This window comes from Pelmatolapia mariae, linkage group LG6 (assembly GCF_036321145.2).
Source record: "Pelmatolapia mariae isolate MD_Pm_ZW linkage group LG6, Pm_UMD_F_2, whole genome shotgun sequence".
NCBI classification, from domain to species: domain Eukaryota; kingdom Metazoa; phylum Chordata; class Actinopteri; order Cichliformes; family Cichlidae; genus Pelmatolapia; species Pelmatolapia mariae.
This window is the reverse complement of record NC_086232.1, coordinates 43,444,269-43,464,735: the sequence shown is the minus strand read 5'-3', so window position 1 is coordinate 43,464,735 and position 20,467 is coordinate 43,444,269. Positions and strand designations below refer to the sequence as shown.

Here is a 20,467-nt window from a genome sequence, read left to right as displayed (position 1 = left end):
AGCCGCGGAGCAGAAGCCAGAGGGGGTTGCAGTGACGTGCCCGTGAGCTCCGCCGGCAGCCAGCTGTGCCTGAGTGACCGAGCCCCAGGCCGAGGGCACCCCATCCCCGAAGTGGCCCGAGCGAGCCCCAGGCTCCAGGCCCCGATAAGCAGCCACCAAGGAGTGAGCCAGTGTGTACCTGGGCGCCCATCCCCAGACACAAAGAACCACTAACGCACCGATGTCTGAGGGCGTCTGCCACCGGCAGGGGAAGTGGTGGGGGGAGATAGGCCTCCATACCTTGGAGGGCCTGAGATGTCCCCAGAGAGGTGGCGTCTGATACCCAACCTGACATATAGACACAGACAAACAGGCACACTCAAATACAAACATCCATTCCCACCCTCATGCTCTCATAAGCAATTACTCCACACTCAACCAACGTGGAGACAGACATAAAGAGACGCTGTACACACAATCACACTCCCCAAGCGTACTCTAAGAACCGGGTCTAGGTACCCTTGCCCCCGGAGGGGGAAACTGCACCCAAACCTAGGTGGTGTTACCCTTTTCCCTGCGGTGGGGAGAAGCAGACCGCCCCGACTCCGCAGCAGCAGGGAGGCCCCACATTCCAGACCCCAATCGGGCGGCCAGCTCCTCCTCCCAGCCCCCCCGCTCCAGCAGGCCGCAGAGACCGAGGGTGTGAGAAGACTCCAAAACTTCCTCCGCCCGCTCATATGTAGTGTTGATGTATATGTGTTCTAAGGTGCATTTAAAACCCAGGAGGGCATGGAGCTACCTGCCAGAGAGCAGCAGGTAAGCGCATAGCCCCTCCTGATAGCCCTCAATGTCTACGTGTATTTAAAATTGAGAGGTGGGCAACGACGCCAGGGGTGAGGTGTACACCCTGATGGTAATTTGGAGTCCGTGTTGTGAGCCCACCCCCAAGATCCTATATGTATGTGTTATGAGAGTGTGAGTAATGTGAATGTCTAAGTCGTGGGATAAAATTGAGGCACAGGCAGCCAGAAGGGGACAGAGGGGGGGGATGCCTCCTCTGCACCCTGGTGACACACCCCTACCCCAAGGCCCTGCATGTGTGGGTGATTGTGGTGGAGCGGGAAGAGGGAGGCAGCTGGAGATGGGGAGGGAAGAAAGGGAGGGGCAAGTGACCCCTCCCTGGGGCCAGCTCCCCTGCTGACCCCAGTAGGCACCCCCATACTCTGCAACCCGCCAGGGAAAGGGGGCCCAGGCCCATCCGGACCGGGGCCCAGTGCAGCAGTGCCGCCCCGCCGCACAGAGCCTGGGACAGCCCACCCGACCCCACTACAGAGAAAACTGCACCCACCCCATCATCCACTCATCTTCCAGACTACACAAGACAATAGACGCCCAGGCTGAGATCTTCCTCCACCTCTCCTATATCTCCCCCTCCTGCAGAGAGAATTCCTGAAGAGAGGAGACCTCCTGCAAGATGTAACAGCCTCCCCCACCAGTTGAAGACCCCCTCAGATGGCTCGATGCACTGGCGGCACCCTGCGCCAGGGCTGGGCCCCCAGACACCCACCCGCCCACAACCCCGGCAACACACCAACTAGGACCCGAGCCTGGATTTATTAAGTACACGTGCATGCTGTCCATCTGCAAGATATTAGTTAATGTAGCATTTTTTAACCAGCTCAAATCTTTATCTGTTTCTTACTGCGCTGCAGACGGTCAGCCAGCTCCTCCTCATTCAGTCTCCTCAAGAAGTCCAGTGTGATCTTCACAAATGCCTCTCTGCTTCTGCTCCTCTGCTCATCATCCTCCCTCTGACTCTCTGAGCATTCTGGGTAATCTGGACTCAGAACCTTCTGGATCTCCTTCAGCTCGTTCTTCACAAAAGTGATGATGTTGTCCTCCAGCAGCTGGAACAGAATACTTTATGAATGAGCCAATCAGACTGAAATCATGGAGCCAAGCATCAGATCCATGTTGGACACACTGACACTGCGCTGGTCTACAAAGAGCAGCATGGAGATGACTGTGAACAGAATAGATGTAAAAGTAGTTGTTGTACATGTACAGACCATAAATATGGAGTCCAGGTGTGTTTGATGGGCAGACTGACCAGTGGGAACCTCTGAGCTCTGCTGGTCCACTCTGTGGAGGAATCATCATCAATTCAGCCAGTGATATTTTGACACAGACATTTATTCAGATGACTGCTCGTAGTTGTATATGGCTGTAATTTCAGCTGATCGTACTAAAAATCAACAGCTCAGCTTAGTTTTTTTACTTTGAGTTTCCCAAAAAGCCAACATCAGCTGCTAACAAATTATCTTTGTAAAAAAACCCATAATCAAATAGTTAAATAACAATCAATCGTCTAAGATATGATTAATTCCTCGACTGTACTTGAAGTAGATAATTATGTCTCTCAAACTTCATCATTTTTTGGATCATCGTGTTGGACACGAGTACAGAGCTGCTAACTGTCTCTGACTCATCTGTGTCCTGGTAAACAACCATGTACATAGGGCTGTTCGATATAACGATATATATCAGATGACGATATAAAGACGTCTATCGTTTCATTTTATGCTATTGTTTGTTTCGTGGTGTCGTAAAATAAACTGTTTACGGCAATATTTTTTCACTGTTTTGATGGTCACTGTAGTGGCTGTATTAATTTCTTAAAGTTCTCTCTTTCTCTTATATTTAATATAACCACAATACAGACGGACAAGCGCCTGTTTATATGTGTTGTTGTTAGCAACAACGCCGGTAGCACGGCTGCCCCTCCGTTGGTCTTCCTTGGTCTCTTGTGCTCTGAGGGCCTCTGGATGTCTGGAGTTTTGATCTCCTCCATACCTGCTTCATGCCCTGGAGGACGGGGCTGTGGCTCCCCCACACCCTCTAGCAGATCATTACATGAAGGAACCTTTTAAATACAAGCGCGCTCATGCTCACAGGTGTACACACAGGTGATCACACACACAAACTACACCCTTTTTGGCTCCTACCTCAAAGCACACTGTGCGCTGTTGATCTTACGTGCTGCACAATAATATTCAATATTTAATATTTACTGCTATATACACATAGAGTATCGCGATGGTGTTGTGTTTATTATATTGCTGTTTTTGTTTGCTTGTTTTCTCTTTTTTTTCTCTCAACAGGTGATCCAGGTGATATATATAAAAATATGTAATTTTTTTGCCCCCCCCCCCTTTTCTTTTCCCTTTTCTTTGCCCTTCATCACTATTCCTCTTCCCCGCTGTCTTTGTTTCCCTCCCCCCAGTCATGTCTGTCCCATCTGTAACAACTGAAAATAAAATAAAATAAACAAATAATAACAACAAAGGTCAATCAAATAGACCAATACGGCAAGGCAGGGATGGTCCACTTGGTAAAGTAATTCTGTTGGGCTTCTCTGAAAGGAAACAGGAAACACTGTGCAGTGAACGCTCTGCACAAGAACAACATTCAACATTCAACAACATTTTTGTTTTTTGCCCTTTTTCCCCGTCCCTCTTCCCCGCTGTTTTTCTTTCCCTCTTTCTTTCTCCCCTTTCTTTTCCCCAGTCAAGTCTGTCCCGTATTTAGCAAGTGAAAATAAAATAAAATAAACAATAAAAGGTGAATCAAATAGACCATTACGGCAAGGCTGGGATGGTCCATTTGGTAAAGTAAATCCGTTGGGCATCTGTCTTTGCCTTTAGACAATAATTCTGATGGCAAAAGAACCAAACGGGACAGGCGGCCCAAAAAAAAAAAAAAAAAAAAAAAAAAAAAAATAACGACGGTAAAACCATCGCGTGTCCGCTTGTTTATTTTCCACATAAACCTTTCACAATAAAGCTCAAGATCATGTTGAGACTTTTCAAAATAAACTGAATCACGTGAAAGATGCAGAGTGTTTATGGATGAGAAGCAAAAAAGAGCCGTCAGGTGCTAAAAAATAAACCCTAGACCAGGGGTCGGCAACCTGCGGCTCTGGAGCCGCATGCGGCTCTTTAGTCCGTATAGTGCGGCTCCGCGTGGCTTGGGGAAAATAAATTAGAAGTATTTAGCTGAAGTGTATTTTATTTATGTTAGATCTTTTTTAACTTGTAGTTCTAAATTGGAAGATTGTGATATTGAAATATAAAATAAAATTATATTCTATTATTTTTCTCATGGCTCAAAATAAGAGTCACACTCGCGGATGCCGGTGTACCCGCCGAATCGCCATGCAGTTATCGAGACTTTCAACCCCAGGTAGGCCAATTATGGATCTTCGGATCCACATTATGTCAGCAGCTGTTCTCCGCCGTGAACTATGTTAAAGACAAACACTGCTCGCGCTTCACAGATGACAGCTTACAGTCCTGCGTAAAGATGAAAGTGACTTCGTAAAGCCCCGATTTGCAGACGCTGTGCGCAGAGGTTCAGGAGCAGAAGTCCCATTGTAAACATATCACGGCAGACCCGATGAACATGCTTTTCAGCATCTCTTTATTGACAACTTCTCACACACGGTTGCTGAAGGCATAAAGCCGGCTGTAGCTTTTCAGCTCACAGCCCGACACACACCAACAACAACAGCATAGATGGCACAGACGTTAAGGCGGCGAGGCGTGATTGCGGGTACCGCTCAGGTGCGTCCGCCTCCCCTGCAGCGGTGCTGCAGACCACGCCCCGCCACACACATTAACCAGGTAAAATACATATTTAGGCAGAATTTCTCAAATATCTATTTTTCGTTTTTTAACAGCATAGTGCTTTTTTCCCCAATTATTTTTTAAAAGCCAGGTCAAGGCTCCAAAAGCCCAAAGGCGATATAAGGGTGTTGGCTCACAGTTTTTGTTTGGTACATGGATCATTTTAGTTCAGCTGGGTGTTTTTCCTTTTGTTATATTTCTTTAAGAGTTCAAAATGTGTTAATTACATAAATAAAATGTAATTTTCTCATTAGCACTTCATGGATTTCATAAGCATAAGCTTAGTTGTTCACACAAAGCATAAAAGGTAAAAAACAATATATACAGTGTTGTCTTCATTTCAGATGTCAAAAAGTATTTGCGGCTCCCAGTGTTTTCTTTTGCGTGGAAACCAGGTCCAAATGGCTCTTTGGGTGTTAAAGGTTGCAGACCCCTGCCCTAGACTCAAACGTTAGAACAGGCTTTTCCCCGCAGCACGATGTGTAATAAATACTCACAAAAAAAAACAGCGGCCGTTACAACTTATGACTAAAATGTATCATTTCATGCATCGGTTAAAACACTCGACTCCAGGTACACGACGCCCAGCTGGAAACACTTCATGCAAGTCGAGCTGCCCGAGATTCACAGAATTTTCAGAAAATGTAAAATTTTGGTGATTTATATCGTTATTGGGACGATAGATGTCTTATATCGGGATATGAGATTTTGGTCATATCGCACAGCTCTACATGTACATATCCAAGAGGTTGAAATCTCACAGTTTTGTCATAAAAGAACCACAGAGAGGTCCCTGTATTAAAGTTTACCACTGACAAAGGTTTCATAAGATCAGAGTAGCACACACAATATGATTTGGATCAGACGATGGAATGAATCGTTCAAACCTGAGTCAGGATGCTCAGGTGTCATTTGGTAGCAGAACGTTTCTGCTATACAGAACCAGTATGTGTAATGGTTTTGGCTTCCTGCTTTATTTAGTTTTAAAATGGGTCAGTCAGTTACAGTGTGGCAAGGTTTCTTGTAATTAAAATAATGAACTTTGTTTTTTTAATGAATGATCTGTGGCCAGAGATGCTCTTTAGTTTTTAGTTTCTCCATTTTTGTCGATACATCCGCGAGATCTTCAACTAACACCTCCAGCAGACCTTCAAGAGAGGTTCGCTCTGAGTTCCTGAAGACTCTGGATGTTCTAGCGCTGTGTTGGTTGACTCATCTCTACAATGTTGCGTGGGTATCAGGGGCAGTGTCTCTAGACTGACAGACTGTGGTGATTCCCATCTTTAAGAAGAGGGACCGGTAGGTCGCACCCTTCCTGGTGGGTGATGGTCTCTGTCAGGGCTGCTCTTTGTCCCTGATTCTGTTCATATTTTTACAGACAGAAATTGTAGGTGTAGCCAAGTGCCACGAGGCTTTCACTTGGGTGGTCTCAGAATATCTTCTCTGGTTTTCACAGATGATGTGGTTCTGTTGGCTTCATCGAGTGATGGCCTTCAGCCCACACTGGAATGATTCGCAGCTGAATGTGAAGATGTGAATGTGAGACCTACCTAACCCTAACCTGGCTGAGCTCTACTCTTAAAAACTAAACAAAAACACAGAAAAATCTTAATATCAATAAGATGAAAAACACTACATAGGTGGCACCAACCTACTTACTTAGCGTTTTTAACAGAAAACAAATGGAACTGTCCAGGGTCCACCAGACTTACCCAGTCCTCTTACTCCCACCACAAACCTTACACAAACAGATAAACGAGGAGGTATAACAACATTCAACAACACCAAGCAGTTAAATCAGCTCTCAAAGAGTTGATGTTACTAACCACTCACCTCTCTGCAGCAGACACCTGCTGGTCTTTAAAGGTAATAGGCTCACGTTTAGACCGGTCACTCTTTAAGGACACACAGCTGGGTCCAGCTTCAGGTCCAGCAGGACTCCCATGGGTCCTGTTAGGGAGGAAAATTTTTTTTTTATTTGCAGCCACAGAAGCTGATGAAGATTAGGATACCTTCATCATCCCAAAGACAAACTGAGCAGGCTGAGCATGAGCAGAAGGAAACTCCAAACTAGTGTTGGCAGTGGGCATGCTGGTTTTGGTCAGTTTAGCCACGAGGCTAAAGTCAAACTACCCACTGCTAACATTTGTTTCTATAATAGTTCAGGATCCAGATGTCTGATGTCTAAATTTCCACAACTTCTTAAAATAAATAGTTAAAAACAGCCAATTCTGTCAAAATGTGGCTTCAAACCAGATAAAAATGACAGTTACAGCTGAGCCTGTGTCCTTTGAGACATTTTAGATCGTTTTAAAAACCACAAAGCAAAAATCAAACAAACAAAATCATCATAACTTAAATCAGACAACAAACTGACAGCAGGGACTTCATGTTACTAACAGCTCACCTCTCTGCAGCAGACACAGGCTGGTCTTCTATGGGAGGACTTTTAGACTTGTCAGGCTTTCTGGGTGGAGGTCCAGGTTGGTTCCTGTGAATAATGATGGAGCAGTGATGTGAGTGCTGAGCTGTGACATGAAGAAGAGTCATGGACAGTTAGAGATGGTCATCTCACCTCTCAGCTTTGGGCTGGCTCTCTCTGGCTCTTTTAGAGGGAGGGACTCCCTCCTCTCTGTCCTCACACTGATCCATGCTGCTCAATTCACACCAGCTCACACACACTTTCTACCTTCACCTGCAGAGGAAACACAAATCATTCATGTGCACATCAACTGAGAGCTGCAGAGGTCGTGTCTGATGTGTTGATCTGCTCCATCTGAGTGCAGATAATATGAAGTATCTGCTGTAGTTGTAGGACTGAGCATCACATATCAATAAGGGATCAATAATAACAGCAACAAGCAGCGTTGATCTTAGAGACTGTAGGGACTTCTACAACCAGAGTTAATCAATATTATTTTATAAATTATAAAATAAATAAATGTTCATATCAAATAAATGTACTTATGATAATATCATGTTTCCTGTTTCCTTTCATTTGATAAAAACTGTAAATGTTCAGAGACGATCAAACTGAGTCGGAGTTGCACTGGCACATATGGAAAGAATAAAATACACAATCGTTTACAGCAGCAAACCTCAGAGTAACAGAGTACATGTCCAAATATCATAACTGAGAATCAGCCAGACAGTTTCCTCTGTCACAAACTGCTTTCATCAGTTCACCACAAGAAGTCACAGAGTTGATTTCAGCCTCCAAATCACCCAGTCGTAGTAACCATAGTAAATGCATGTCTGCAGGCGACATCATGAATATTACGAATGAAATAGTTGTTGGGTTTTCTCTGTTTTTCTTGTATTATTGCAGAGTCTTTACCTCACCCAGTCATGATTAAGGAAACACACATTAACTGGTGATGGTCTGAGACATTCACTGGTTGTTGTAAAAATTAAAATCCTCTTTAAATAATCAGTGTCAGGTGTTACAGAGAATACACAAACATCAACTATGGGCAGAACTTTGTGCCATCAGAAACTAAATTTGAATGAGTTAAATTTGAATGGCTCAGATTGAATCTGAATTGTAACTTGAATCAATGCTTTTTAAAACTGAATTTGAATTCACCTAATTTGAAATTCATTATATTTCTTTGATAGTCACTAAATTAAAATTGAATTTTATATTTTGAAAATGAATTCATTTGCTCTGAAACTGTATTTTATCCTTTAAAAATGTAGCTCTCGACTAATTTCAGTTTCAGTTCTCCAGTTCAGTTTTTTGGGACTTACATTTGGTTCTGGTTCCAGAGTAATCGAGCGCAGATTAATAGAACCACGTTTTGCCAGCTTGTTACTGTCGGGAATCTACAGCGTCTTGAGCTGGATTAAGACCTCAGAAGTCATGTTGAATGACCAGCGGATGAACTCCCAGGTTGGTAATAAATGTATTACATGTATAAGAACAAGCGTCATGTTAACAAATGATAGCCGTACAGTAACTTTTATGCTTATTGTAGCATAAAAGTTACCTCAGATCCTCGGACCACCTGAAGACACTGAGAATGGGCGCCCCACTCATTTCCTTTCTAACCTTCTCTGTGAGTTATTGCGCAAAGATGTGCTTCCATCTCCACCTGAGCTCGATAGAAAACATTGCTCCCTTGCAGTTAAGCCGCCCGTGGGGCACCCGCCCTGCCCGGTGATCTTTCGTCTCCACCGATACCAGACCAAGGACCTCACCATATGAGGAGCCTGGAGGAGCAGGAGATTCACCTGCTGAGGCGCAACAATCTGTAGTGTGGAAGACTACAGTCCTGAGGTCTTTAATCAGCGGGCGAACATTATGTTGGAGCTCTACAGGCGAGGCTTTAAGAGGCTCCCAAAGACTCCAGAAGCCTCACAAAGCATTATTACTAAACTGTGATGACATCTTTCTATCTGAATATGGAATGTGTGATGTTTGGTGTACCTTAAATCCTCACAAGAGAGACTACTTCTTCTCACTCGTGCACCATACATTACATTAATTATCTGCAGCAGGTCCACTCCTGTGCCTACGATACCATACTTACTTCAGATCATGCCCCACTTACTCCGTCTCTTCTACATCTTACTGCAAAAGCTGCACAACGGCGTTTCAATTCAACCCTTCTGTCAGACAAGTTTGTAAAGTTTATCCAGCATGATAAGCTTTTACTTTGCCACTAGCCCCTCTCCAGAGACTTCCAGCCTTGTTGTATGGGATTATTTTAAGGACTATATCAGTGGCCAGATTATTCATTATTACGTAAAAGTTTAAAAGCTTTACACCTCAGAGTCACAAACTGACTGCAATGCAATTAATGACTTTCTAGCTAAACTTAACATTCTTGAAATTCCACCAGAATGTAAAACAGGCTGGATGAACCCATCTCTCAGTTAGTTTCCTTGGCTATAGCTTCTGGGGTCATTTGAACAACTTGGTAATAAATACAGTCAACCAGTATCACACATTTTAAGATACTTGCAAGCCAGGCACTTTATTTGTTCCCAGATATCAGTTTCAAGCCCCCCACCTCCACCAGCCTACACTATTAGGAACTATCCAACAATTGAATCCAGCCAATAGGGTGCCTCTAGAGCCAAACGCAAAACATTATGGGAAGAAGACTTGGACATGACATGGGCCTGTATACTCAAACATGTCAACACAACATCATTATGTGCCCTCCACTGTTTGATCCAGTTCAAAGTGGTGCATAGAGCCCACTTTTCAAAATCCAGATTATCTCGTATCTATACTGAACTCCATGATGTAATTAGGGCAGAGCACTGTGGCCAAAAATATTTATCATGATAAATATTTGAAAACGATATAACTGACGGGAGACAAAATGCTTTACGACTCCACAACTTTATTATTCCAAAAAAACCATCAATGATTTTCACTTAAACAAGCAGCTGTTTTTTTACGTGCATGTAATATTATGTTGAAGCACAGTACGTATCACTCCGCGAGGCTCCTGACTACGGCAGCCGTAACGCTCCGACAATCCATCAAGTGGTGCGGGTTCATAGCTTAGCAAAGTCGTACTAAAACATGTGACAGATTTTTGAGCGCCGTGTAGCACATAAAATCTGTACGGTAATAACGACGGCGCGCTGGCAGGCTTTACAAAAAAATGTGCTTTGTTGTGTATCTGACGGTAAAGCTAAACCAGTTCCACACCACTGAAGTTGCAGCATTTTTACAAACCAGTTCTGGTTCATCCGTTTCATTCAACGATCCTCTTTCGTCCTTCTCATTCTCCGTCGCCGCCATGCTTTTTCTGCCATGTGCGTATGAAAACAAAGGCACTGCGCATGCGCGTTTTACCCATATTCTATCACCATATTTCATTTTCTTATCGTTGCCTAACATTATACCGGTATTACCATGAACAGTATGATATGGCCCAGTCCTAGTTGTAATTGATGCAAAACTGATCCTCACTGATTTGTTCCCTGTTGGCCAGCAGGGCAGTTTTACTGAGGCGGCGGGACGCTGCCCCTCCCACTCATTAACAGTTGTCATGTGACCTCATGTCTAAAAAAAGAGAGGAGGAAAAAAGAGGAGCATCATGTGACTGAAGTAAATTTCAGCTTTCTTCTTTAAACACAGTTACAAGTTTAACGTTTTTTTTTTTTTTTTTTAATTGAAAATCATTTCAAGAACTTCATAGTCATCATTATTGTTTACTGAGTGTTCATGACTGTTTTCTGCTTGGTAACAGAGGAGGTGGTTTAATCAAACTCTCCAACTTCCTGTGGTCACAGTCATGTGACTGTTAGCTGTTTAGTGTTTCTCCAAAATAAGGACTCATAGAGCTGTTAAAAAAGAGGAAGTGTGCTGATGTCACACTGTCTAGAATGAGGTGCAGTATAAAACAGTGAAATCTCAGACTGTTGTCTTCTTCCTGCTCTGGTCAACGGTCGTCTTCCTGTTTATTTAACATCTGATAAATTTGATCTTTTCATTTCTGATCTTTAAATGTTTGCTTTGCTGGAACTTTTGCTCGAGTAGAAGGAAACTGAAGTGGCTCCTTCTGAGCTCCTGAAAACATGTCTTTTCTTCTCTTTGTGTTCTGGTACTTTCTCAGCTGCAGGGGCTCTCCTGGGGGGAGGTGAAGGTGCCCCTGTCCTCTAACATCCTCTCAGTGTTGGGATGGTGAATGAAGGAGTTTTGTGTAGCTCCAGCAGAGACACTAAAACACAACAGTGATTGTGTCTAAACAGACAAACATGAACTAAATGCAGTGAAGCTGCTGTTTGTCTGAGTGTAATCAAATGTCTGAGGGAGCTCACTGCACAGGAACATTTATGTCTTTCCTCTTTTATTCACTGTGAAGGCTGAACCCTCTCTGAAGTCAGCAGCATCATTTCACACAGAGGTTTACAGTCGCACATTTTAAACAGGAAGTGATCACAAGTCTCCAAAAGTCTCTGAATCCTGAAACACTGAGAGGAAATCTGCTGTTCAGCTCAGCTGCTGATCATAGTGTCAATATTTCAACCCATCCTCACCAACTCCAGATGTTTGCAGCTGCACGTCTATCACATCAAGAAAGTTCTGACAGCAAAAACTGACCAAAGGCTGAAAAGACGCATGTTGATCTGTGAGCAGCAACAACCTTTAGACAACAGGAACCCATCAGCAAGAAATTTACATCAGTCCTTAAAACAGGATTCAAACCGTCCACTTACAGAGCTGCTAAAAACTGCTCTACATGCTGAACCACAAACTCCACCCTGTACAGAAAAAGTCTTCACTGTTATTCTTCTACAGATCATCACTGAAAACATTCAAACTGACTCATGGCGTCTTTTTTCCTTCGAACTAGAAACATTAAACGTGTCCTTAAACAGCAGCTGAAACTTCCAGAAACTGAAGACAACCACCGTTTGAACACAAACAGTGTAACAGTGGAAATCATCATTTAGACCTTTTCATTTAATTTTAAGACAAAGTCACACCCACACTGAAAGGAGGATGTGTGTTTAGCACATGCGCTTAACCAACAGCCTCGTTGGTCCAGCTGTGAGTCCGTTACCGTGAACTATGGAGCGGCAGATGTGTGCTGTTCGTGCTGAACTAAGCTGCACACAGCTGATGTTAGTCAGGAAACATTACACACTGCTAAGGTTACCTTCACACGGAGCTTCACACGGAGACGATCAGCCAGCAGAAACAGGAAGTTCAGGAAAGAGAAAGTAAAGTTTGAGCAGGAAGGAAACACCCACAGGGTTGTGTGACGTCACCGTTACGATCAGGAGCGTTAGAAACTGTCAGTGCTGCATTCAGGTGCACGTGGGAAACTCCCAAATCTCTGGCAGGTTGTCCAAAGGTGATTTATTTCTGCTGGTTTTCTGGAGGTCAAAACACAAACTGCATGATGTCACTGTAACCACCACAGTGACAGGAAGTGTTTTTAAATGACTGAAGCACTGAAATGATGCTAACGGCTGTCGTTAGGCTCACTGACAGCAGTGCTGATGTGTTCATGTCAAACACTGGCTCAGGTCAGACTCCTTCATCCTTCTCCAGCGTGAAGCCGCCCTCAGACACACAGGAGCTCTGACCTTTGACCTCCTGCGACCTTTTTATAAAAAAAAGTTTGTATATTCGAAGCTTTTGATGTGCACGAACATCAGTCCAGCTCCTTTAGCTTTGAAGCATCGTGGTGAGTTATTAAAAGCTCTTTGAATTCTGCTTTTATATTTTTATGAGCTCCCAGCTCTGTTTGAGCCTCCAGCTAAAATAAAACATCTGAGCTAAAACACACATTTATGATCACAGTCCCTGTACACTGACACATCAGTGATGTTTGTTTCTGGGTTTGAGGTCAAAGGTCAGCTTCATACCTGCATCATGTTATTAGTGTTGAACGTGTCACTGCAGAGGTGTCAGTGTGTGTGGAGCTCGTCTTTGCTCCCTGATGTAGGAACGTCTTTGACTTGTTTGAACTGTTTAATCTGAGTTTGTTACTTTTCAGCTGCAGTGACATGTTGATGCTGTGCATCAGCTCAGCTCCACAAATGACCTTTAGACTGAGGTCACTTCCTGTCACTGTCCTGACAGAGTCTTCAAAGGCTGATGACATCTCCAGCAGACAAACATGTGTTTTGGGTTTCAGTCACTTAGTGCCACAGTTTCATCATCGCTTTTTAAAGAGGGAACTTCATCTGACACATTTTCACAGCTTTGAAGTGGAAATGATGCTTTGAAGGAAACACAGAATGGATTTGCCTCCACAAAAGAAACAGCAGCAGACTGAGGAAGAAGATTGGTGAAAAAAGAAGATCTGATGTTAGAAATGAAAGCAAAGGCAGGAGGTGTGTGGACTGTGTGTAGAAGCATGTGTGTGTTACTGAAATGTTTGAAGTCTGTTTATGAATCCAGTTATGTTTAGTTCAATATAGCGATGTGCTGATCTTTACCATGTTGTTCTTAGTTATCATGACAAAATGAGAACAATGGACCAATTAGCCTGTGACAAAGGTGTTGCTGAATGAAAATGTTCATATCGACAAGCGCAAACTTGTTGTTCTTGGTAAACAGAATAATCTCAACGAGTCAGGGCTGCACATCTAAAAAAAACCCTGTCAATACTTGAACTTAAAGCTACATTTGAGATGATACACAGAGATAGTAACATTACTTACATTATTATAACAGAAGATTTGTATAACATGGATTTATGAGCTCCAGCTGCAGAAAACTGACTGAACCTGCAAATAACAGCAGCGTGCACGAGCGCTTCCTCCTGAGTGTTTGTGTGTGAGCAGCGCCCAACAGAAACTGACGCTTTCTTAAACCTGAGTAAGTTTGAACTGTGCACTTTAGTTTACAGTGTGTCGCCTCTTTGTCTTTGAACATTAAAGCTGAGCTGATGTTTCACATAAAGTGAAAAATGATCAGCCTAAAGGTTGATGTTTTTATTGTTTACTCAACAAGAATTTCTGTGTTTTTCTGTTCAATCAATAATCTATAAAAGCTTATCGATGGTTCGCCCCTACAACACTATTCAGATTTTTGATTGACGGACCACGTGACTTTCGCGCATTGCATGCCGGGCACTAGTGGCAAAACAATCCAAGTACCGCATCAAATGCAAGCATATGCAGCACCGCAAAACGTTCATTCTCCGGTTCCAATACTTTCTTGCTTTTTCTTTGCCCCCCAAAAAGGTATGTACAAAAACGAAGGAGAATAATGCCGGACCGTACAAAGAGAGACTTGATGAAAAGTCAAAGAAAAGATACGAGGAAAAAATCAAAGGAGTGAAAGGGTCAGACCCTTACGAGCACACAGAGTGGACAAAAGATGTCAGCGTGCTGCCCAACTTTCACCACGCTCAGATTTATAATGATACGGTTCTTTGGGGATGGGGTGCCCTTGGCCTCACGGCCCGGGGCTCGGCCACTCAGGCACAGCTGGCTGCCGGCGGAGCTCACGGGCACGTCACTGCAACCCCCCCTGGCTTCTGCTCCGCGGCTGCTGAGTGACCCCTCATCTGGGACTCTCCTCAGCTCTTTCTGGGATAGTGGCGCGGCTGCCCCTCTGTTGGTCTTCCTTGGTCTCTTGTGTTCTGGGGGCCTCTGGATGTCTGGAGTCTTGATCTCCTCCATACCTGCTTCATGCCCTGGAGGTCGGGGCTGTGGCCCCCCACACCCTCTAGCAGATCATGTGTTGAATGTAGAAGTTCACTCTGACGCCTCTGCCTTTCTTTTTTTTTCTTTTTTTTTTTTTTTTGTCTGTCCCATTTGGTTCTTTAGCCGTCAGAATTGTTGTCTGAAGACCAACAAGGATACCAAATGGATTTATTTTGCCAAATGGATCATCATGGCATTGCCGTATTGGTCCATTTGATCAACTTTTGTTGTTATTATTTATTTTATTTTCAGTAGTTACAGATGAGACAGACATGATTGGGGGATAGGAAAGGGAGAAAGAAAGAGAGGAAGGAAAAGAAAAACAGAAGGGAAGAGGGACAGTGAGAAAGGGCACTTACAAAGACAAAGAGAAAAAAAAATCTCCTGGATCACCTGTTGAGAGAAAAAGAAGAGAAAACAAGCAAAAAAAACAAAGCAACATACTAAACACAACACCATCATGTTAATCTAGCTAAGTGTAAACAGCAATAAATACTAAATATTGAATGTTGTTGTGCAGCACAGACAGCGCACAATGTGCTTTGAAGTAGCAGCTAAGAAAGGTGTAGTTTATGTCTACGAACAGTGAACACCCGTGTGCACACCTGTGTGGATCAGCGCGCTTGTATACAGAAGGTTTCCCCATGTAACGGTCTGCTAGAGGGTGTGGAGGGCCATAGCCCCGTCCCCCAGGGCATGAAGCAGGCATGGAGGAGATCCAGGCTCCAGACATCCAGGGACCCCAGAGTGCGAGAGCCCAAGGAGTACCACCGGAGGGGCATCCGTGCCACCCTCCTGGGAAGGGCTGAGGAGATCCCCAGACGAGGGGTCACCCAGTAGCCACGGAGCAGAAGCCAGAGGGGGCTGCACTGGCGCGCCCGCCGGCTCTGCCGGCAGCCAGCTGTGCCAGAGTGAACCGAGCTGCAGGCCCCAAGGCCGGAGGTTCGAGGGCCCCCTTTGCCCCGGAAGAGGCCTGACCGAGCGACAGGCACCAGGCCCCGCCAAGTAGCCACCGGGAGTGAGCTGGTGTATACCTGAGCGCCCAGCCCCGGACACCAAGAACCACCAATGCACCGACCCCTGAGTGCATCAGTTACCGGCAGGGAGTGTGGTGAGGGGAGATAGGCCTCCACACTTTGGAGGGCCTGGGTGTTCCCAGGGAGGTGGAGTCTAAGACCTGACCTGACATATAAACACAGACAAACAGGCACACACAGACACAAACATGCATTCCCACCCTCATGCACACATATACAAACACTCAGCACTCATCCAACGTAGGAATAGACATATATGCACATGTACACACAATCGCACTCCCCAAACATACTCTATACCCCGGGTCCAGGGGTATAGAGTCTGCCTTTCTAAACGGAGGGACAGTAACTGTGTGTGTATATGTAAAAATGTAAAATCTGCAGATAGTCAGAATAACAGCAACAGCATTTTGTCTCTATCCACCATTGTAGAAATTCATCTCATGTAAACAATAATGTGGCGCACAGTGTGACATCAAAAAAGGCGCACACCTTTGATGTGGCGTGATGAACTCCGTATTGCTCGTCCACACGAAAACACAAAAACAAGTTTGCGAAAATCTCCACCCTGGCAGGAGTCTTTAAAAATCCCAGTTTTCGGTGATTATGTGTGGACGAAAGGCCTAAATGCATAGAGAACAACTGCGTTTTCAAAAACACCTGTGTAGTTGTGGACGCGCCAGGGGGATTTTCTTGTAAAACAAACGGGGGTCTAGCAGAAAAAAATTTGGGAACCACTGGATAATTGCAATAGCAAATTGTGCCTTGTTCTCAGAGGAACAACAAGTGGATGTTCACTGTGAAGCTTTGAGTGGAAAAAGACAGAAAAACAACATGTGGATCCTGGAATAATGGGAGCTTCCATCTTTAAAGGACTGAAGAGGAAGAAGGTTACAAGGAATCATTTAGAACAGTTTAAAACATCAACTGATTGAATCCATGAATCTGAAAACGTGTTTGTGAGTGAAAGACACAGACATGTACAGACTGAACTATCTGTTCAACAGTGTTTCTCTAACAGGAGGACACTTTTTACACTCAGCTCAGCACAGGGACACTGAGCAACCAGGAGACATGAACATAAACCCAGGATAAAGAGTTTGAGTGAAGGTGGTGTTGAAGGTGTGGAGGTGGATCAGAGTGTCAGAGGAGACTCTGTAGAAGGACAGAGTGCCAGCAGGACAGTCCACATACACTGCTACTCTGTTAGAGACAGAGGAGGAGGAGGAGGAGGAGGAGATAAATGTTGTTCTGTTATTGTGCCTGAGAGACTGAGGACCATCATCAGAGCAGCTCAGAGTCCAGGACAGAGCATTCCATCCGAACACGCAGTCTTTACTGTTTCCTTTCCTTCTGATTCTTCTGTAACTCACTGATATATGAACACATCCTCTCCACTCGACCTCCCAGTAACAGCGACCAGTCAGACCATTTGTGCACAGCAGCTGATGATAAACATCAAATCTGTCTGGATGATCAGGATACGACTGAACCTCCTCCACATGTGTCACCTTCCTGTTGTCGTCAGACAGTTGGAGCTTTGTGTTCACTGTGTTTGTGTCGATTGTGAGTTGACAGGAATCTGATGGAGAGAACAAACAATCCAGCTGCAGTTATTGATCCATCATCTGTTCATTGATTGACACTTTGATGATGACTCCTGACATGATGAAGATGGTTGAATGTGTGCTGCTTTGTTTTCATGAATCACATTAAAAACACACTTACACTTCCTCAGACCTGGTCTCAACCATCGGACTCCAGCAGGCTCCACCCTGAAAGGAGGAGGGGGGTCAGACCAGCACAGTCAGCATGCACACATGGACATTACACGGCTCTCATACACACACTGTTAGACACTGATAAAGGAACAGTCCAACATTTTCACAAATACACTTCAATCTATACGTGGATCAAACTGCTGATGATTTGGACTGATCCTGGATCTGTCAGTACACCACTGTATTGAATGAAATGTGACTGATTCAAATTGTGACCTTCATTATCTTTATATTCCTCTTCTGTTTAGCTGGAAAAGATACCTCCCTGCCTTTGCTGCCAGCTGTTTTTCATCTCTTTGTGTCAGTGTGGTTACTGTTCAGTGGTGTACAAAAGTTTTGAGAATGAGAAAGAGTGATCAGATGAATTTCAAAGTCCCTCTTTGCCATGTAAACGAACTTAACCCCCCCCCAAAACCCCACATTTCCACTGCTTTTCATCACTGCCATAGTAGGACCTGCTGCGATCCTTTTAATAATCTTCTTATTAACAGAGGTGAGAATGTTGACGAGCACAAGGCTGGAGATCATTATGTTATGCTGATCAAGTTAGAATAGCGCGATGGAATCGTTAAAATGTGGGTGAGGTTTGAAATCATTGTGGTTAATCATGGGTAACACTGCATCCACAGTGAGGTGAAGACTTTTGGAGGATGGCCTGGTGTCAGGAACAGCAGCAAAGAAACCACTTCTCCTCCCGCCCCCCAAAATATGAGGGACAGACTGATATTCTGCAAAAAAGTAGAGCGAGTGGACTGCTGAGGGGTAAAGTCATTTTCTCTGATTGTTTGGGGCATCTGGAAAAAAGGATTGTCCAGAGCAGAAAAGGTGAGCACTACCATCAGTCCTGTCTCACGCGAACAGCAAAGCATCCTGAGATCGTTCATGTGTGGAGCTGCTTTTCATCCAATGGAGTGGGCTCACTTACAATTTTGCTGAAAAACACAGCCATGAGTAAAGAATAGTACCAAAACATCCGCCGACACAAATTCTTCTAACCATACAAGAACAGTTTGGTGACGAACAATGCCTTGTCCAGCATGATGGGGCACCATGCTATAAGGCCAAAGTCATAACTAAATGGCTTTGGGAACAAAACATTGACATTTTGGATACATGGCCAGGAAACTCCCCAGACCTTAATCCAATTGAAAACTTGTAGACATTCCTCAAGAGGCAGGTGGACAAACAAAACCCCACTAATTCTGACAAACTCCAAACATTGATTATGAAAGAATGGGCTGTCATCAGTCAGGATTTGGGCCAGAAGCTGATTGACAGCAGGCCAGAGCGAATTGGAGAGGTCTTGAAATAGAAGCGCCGACACTGCAAATACAGACTCTGTATAAACTTGATGTAATTGTCAATAAAAGCCTACATACTTTAATACATCACAGAAACAACTGTCACAAAGATCTAAAAACACTGAAGCAGCAAACTTTGTGAAAACTAATATTTATGTCATTTTCAAAACTTTTGGCCATGGCTGTACATGACTTCTGAAATTTGAGTCAGTGCAGCATCCACACACAGCACAACACACAGCAGCAGAGAGTGTATACAATGAACAGCAAACAGACACACAAGCTGTGTGACATGCTTTTTAGTTTGATAGTCAATTAGGGAATTAGAATTAGAGCGCAGTGATGGGTAGCAGTGGTATATCCCTCACCATGGGGTTTACCATCCTACCAAGAGGAAGATGCCGGTCGTTTTCAACTGTGCAGCATCATTCAAGGGTGTCTCTCTTAATGCGCAGCTCCTGAGTGGCCCTGACTTAACAAATGGTTTGGTTGGCGTACTGACGAGGTTCAGAAAAGAGCCTATTGTTTTGATGTCTGACATCGAGGTTATGTTTCACCAGGTGCATGTGCCAGAGGAAGATGCTGACCTATTGAGATTTCTCTGGTGACCTGGTGATGACTTCAATCAGAGCATGCAAGAGTACAGGATGGGTGTTCATTTGTTTGGGGCAACGTCCTCTCCAAGCTGTGATAACTATGCCCTGCGAAACTGCGCAGAGGACAACAAAGCATACTTCAGCCAGCAGGTGATTGACACCATTCTGAATAGTGTTTATGTGGACGACTGCCTTGCTTCAATAGGCTCTGAAGAAGAAGCCATCAATCTTTACCTAGATCTCAGAAACATCTGCGCCAGGGGCAGCTTCCACTTAACAAAGTGGATAAGTAATAGCTGAAGTGTTCTGGCAGTTATACCTGAGGAGGAAAGAGCAAATGAAGTTAAGGACCTCGACCTGGATTGTGACCTCTTACCTGTTGAGCGAGCATTGGGAGTGTGGTGGTGCCTACAGTCAGATGCATTTAAGTTCTGCATATCCATCCCAAACAGGCCATTGACTCGGAGAGGGATCCTATGCACAGTAAGCTCCTTCTAGGATCCTCTGGGGTTTCTTGTTCCTGTCATCTTCACAGCCAAGAGGATCCTTCAAGATCTGTGCCAGAAGGGGATAGGATAGGATGATGCTATACCGTCAGCAGTTGCTCAAGAGTGGAAAAGCTGGGTACAAGAATTGCATCTGTTGGACAACATCAGCATCAGACGATGATTAAAACCTCCTGATTTTGGAGAGACGACCACTGCTCACCTACCTGCTGCTGCACAACAGTCGCTCACAGACACACAGCTCCTTCATAATAGGAAAGTCCAGGGTGGCACCTTTAAAACCACTCACAATCCCTCGCATGGAATTGATGGCAGCAGTGGTAGCAGTTCGCATGGATAGAATGTGGAGAAGGGAGTTAAGAACACCCCTCCTAAACTCAGTGTTTTGGACAGACAGCACCACAGTGTTGAAATATATCAATAATGAGACTTCCAGGGCTGTCTTTCATTG

The 20,467-nt window shown here is 44.4% G+C and overlaps 1 protein-coding gene and 1 long non-coding RNA gene across 2 annotated transcripts in view; both read right to left on the bottom strand.

Moving 5' to 3' along the window:
• LOC134629592 (NLR family CARD domain-containing protein 3-like) overlaps positions 1–12,374 on the bottom strand; it is a 29,715-nt gene extending 17,341 nt beyond the window's left edge. Inside the window, exons 1-6 of the mRNA XM_063477071.1 lie at positions 12,290–12,374; positions 7,240–7,359; positions 7,072–7,155; positions 6,498–6,614; positions 2,049–2,121; positions 1,682–1,886 (exon numbers count right to left, since the gene is read on the bottom strand). Coding sequence (XP_063333141.1) covers positions 1,682–1,886; positions 2,049–2,121; positions 6,498–6,614; positions 7,072–7,155; positions 7,240–7,316 — 556 coding nt within the window. The 5' untranslated portion in view covers positions 7,317–7,359; positions 12,290–12,374. The remainder of the gene's footprint in view (positions 1–1,681; positions 1,887–2,048; positions 2,122–6,497; positions 6,615–7,071; positions 7,156–7,239; positions 7,360–12,289) is intronic.
• Positions 12,375–16,906: 4,532 nt separating this feature from the next.
• Positions 16,907–20,105, bottom strand: LOC134629629 (uncharacterized). Its single transcript, XR_010094077.1, has 3 exons — positions 19,887–20,105; positions 17,561–17,607; positions 16,907–17,414 (listed from the first exon to the last, which is right to left on the bottom strand). It is a non-coding gene; the product is annotated as an uncharacterized LOC134629629 (long non-coding RNA).
• Positions 20,106–20,467: the final 362 nt, after the last annotated feature.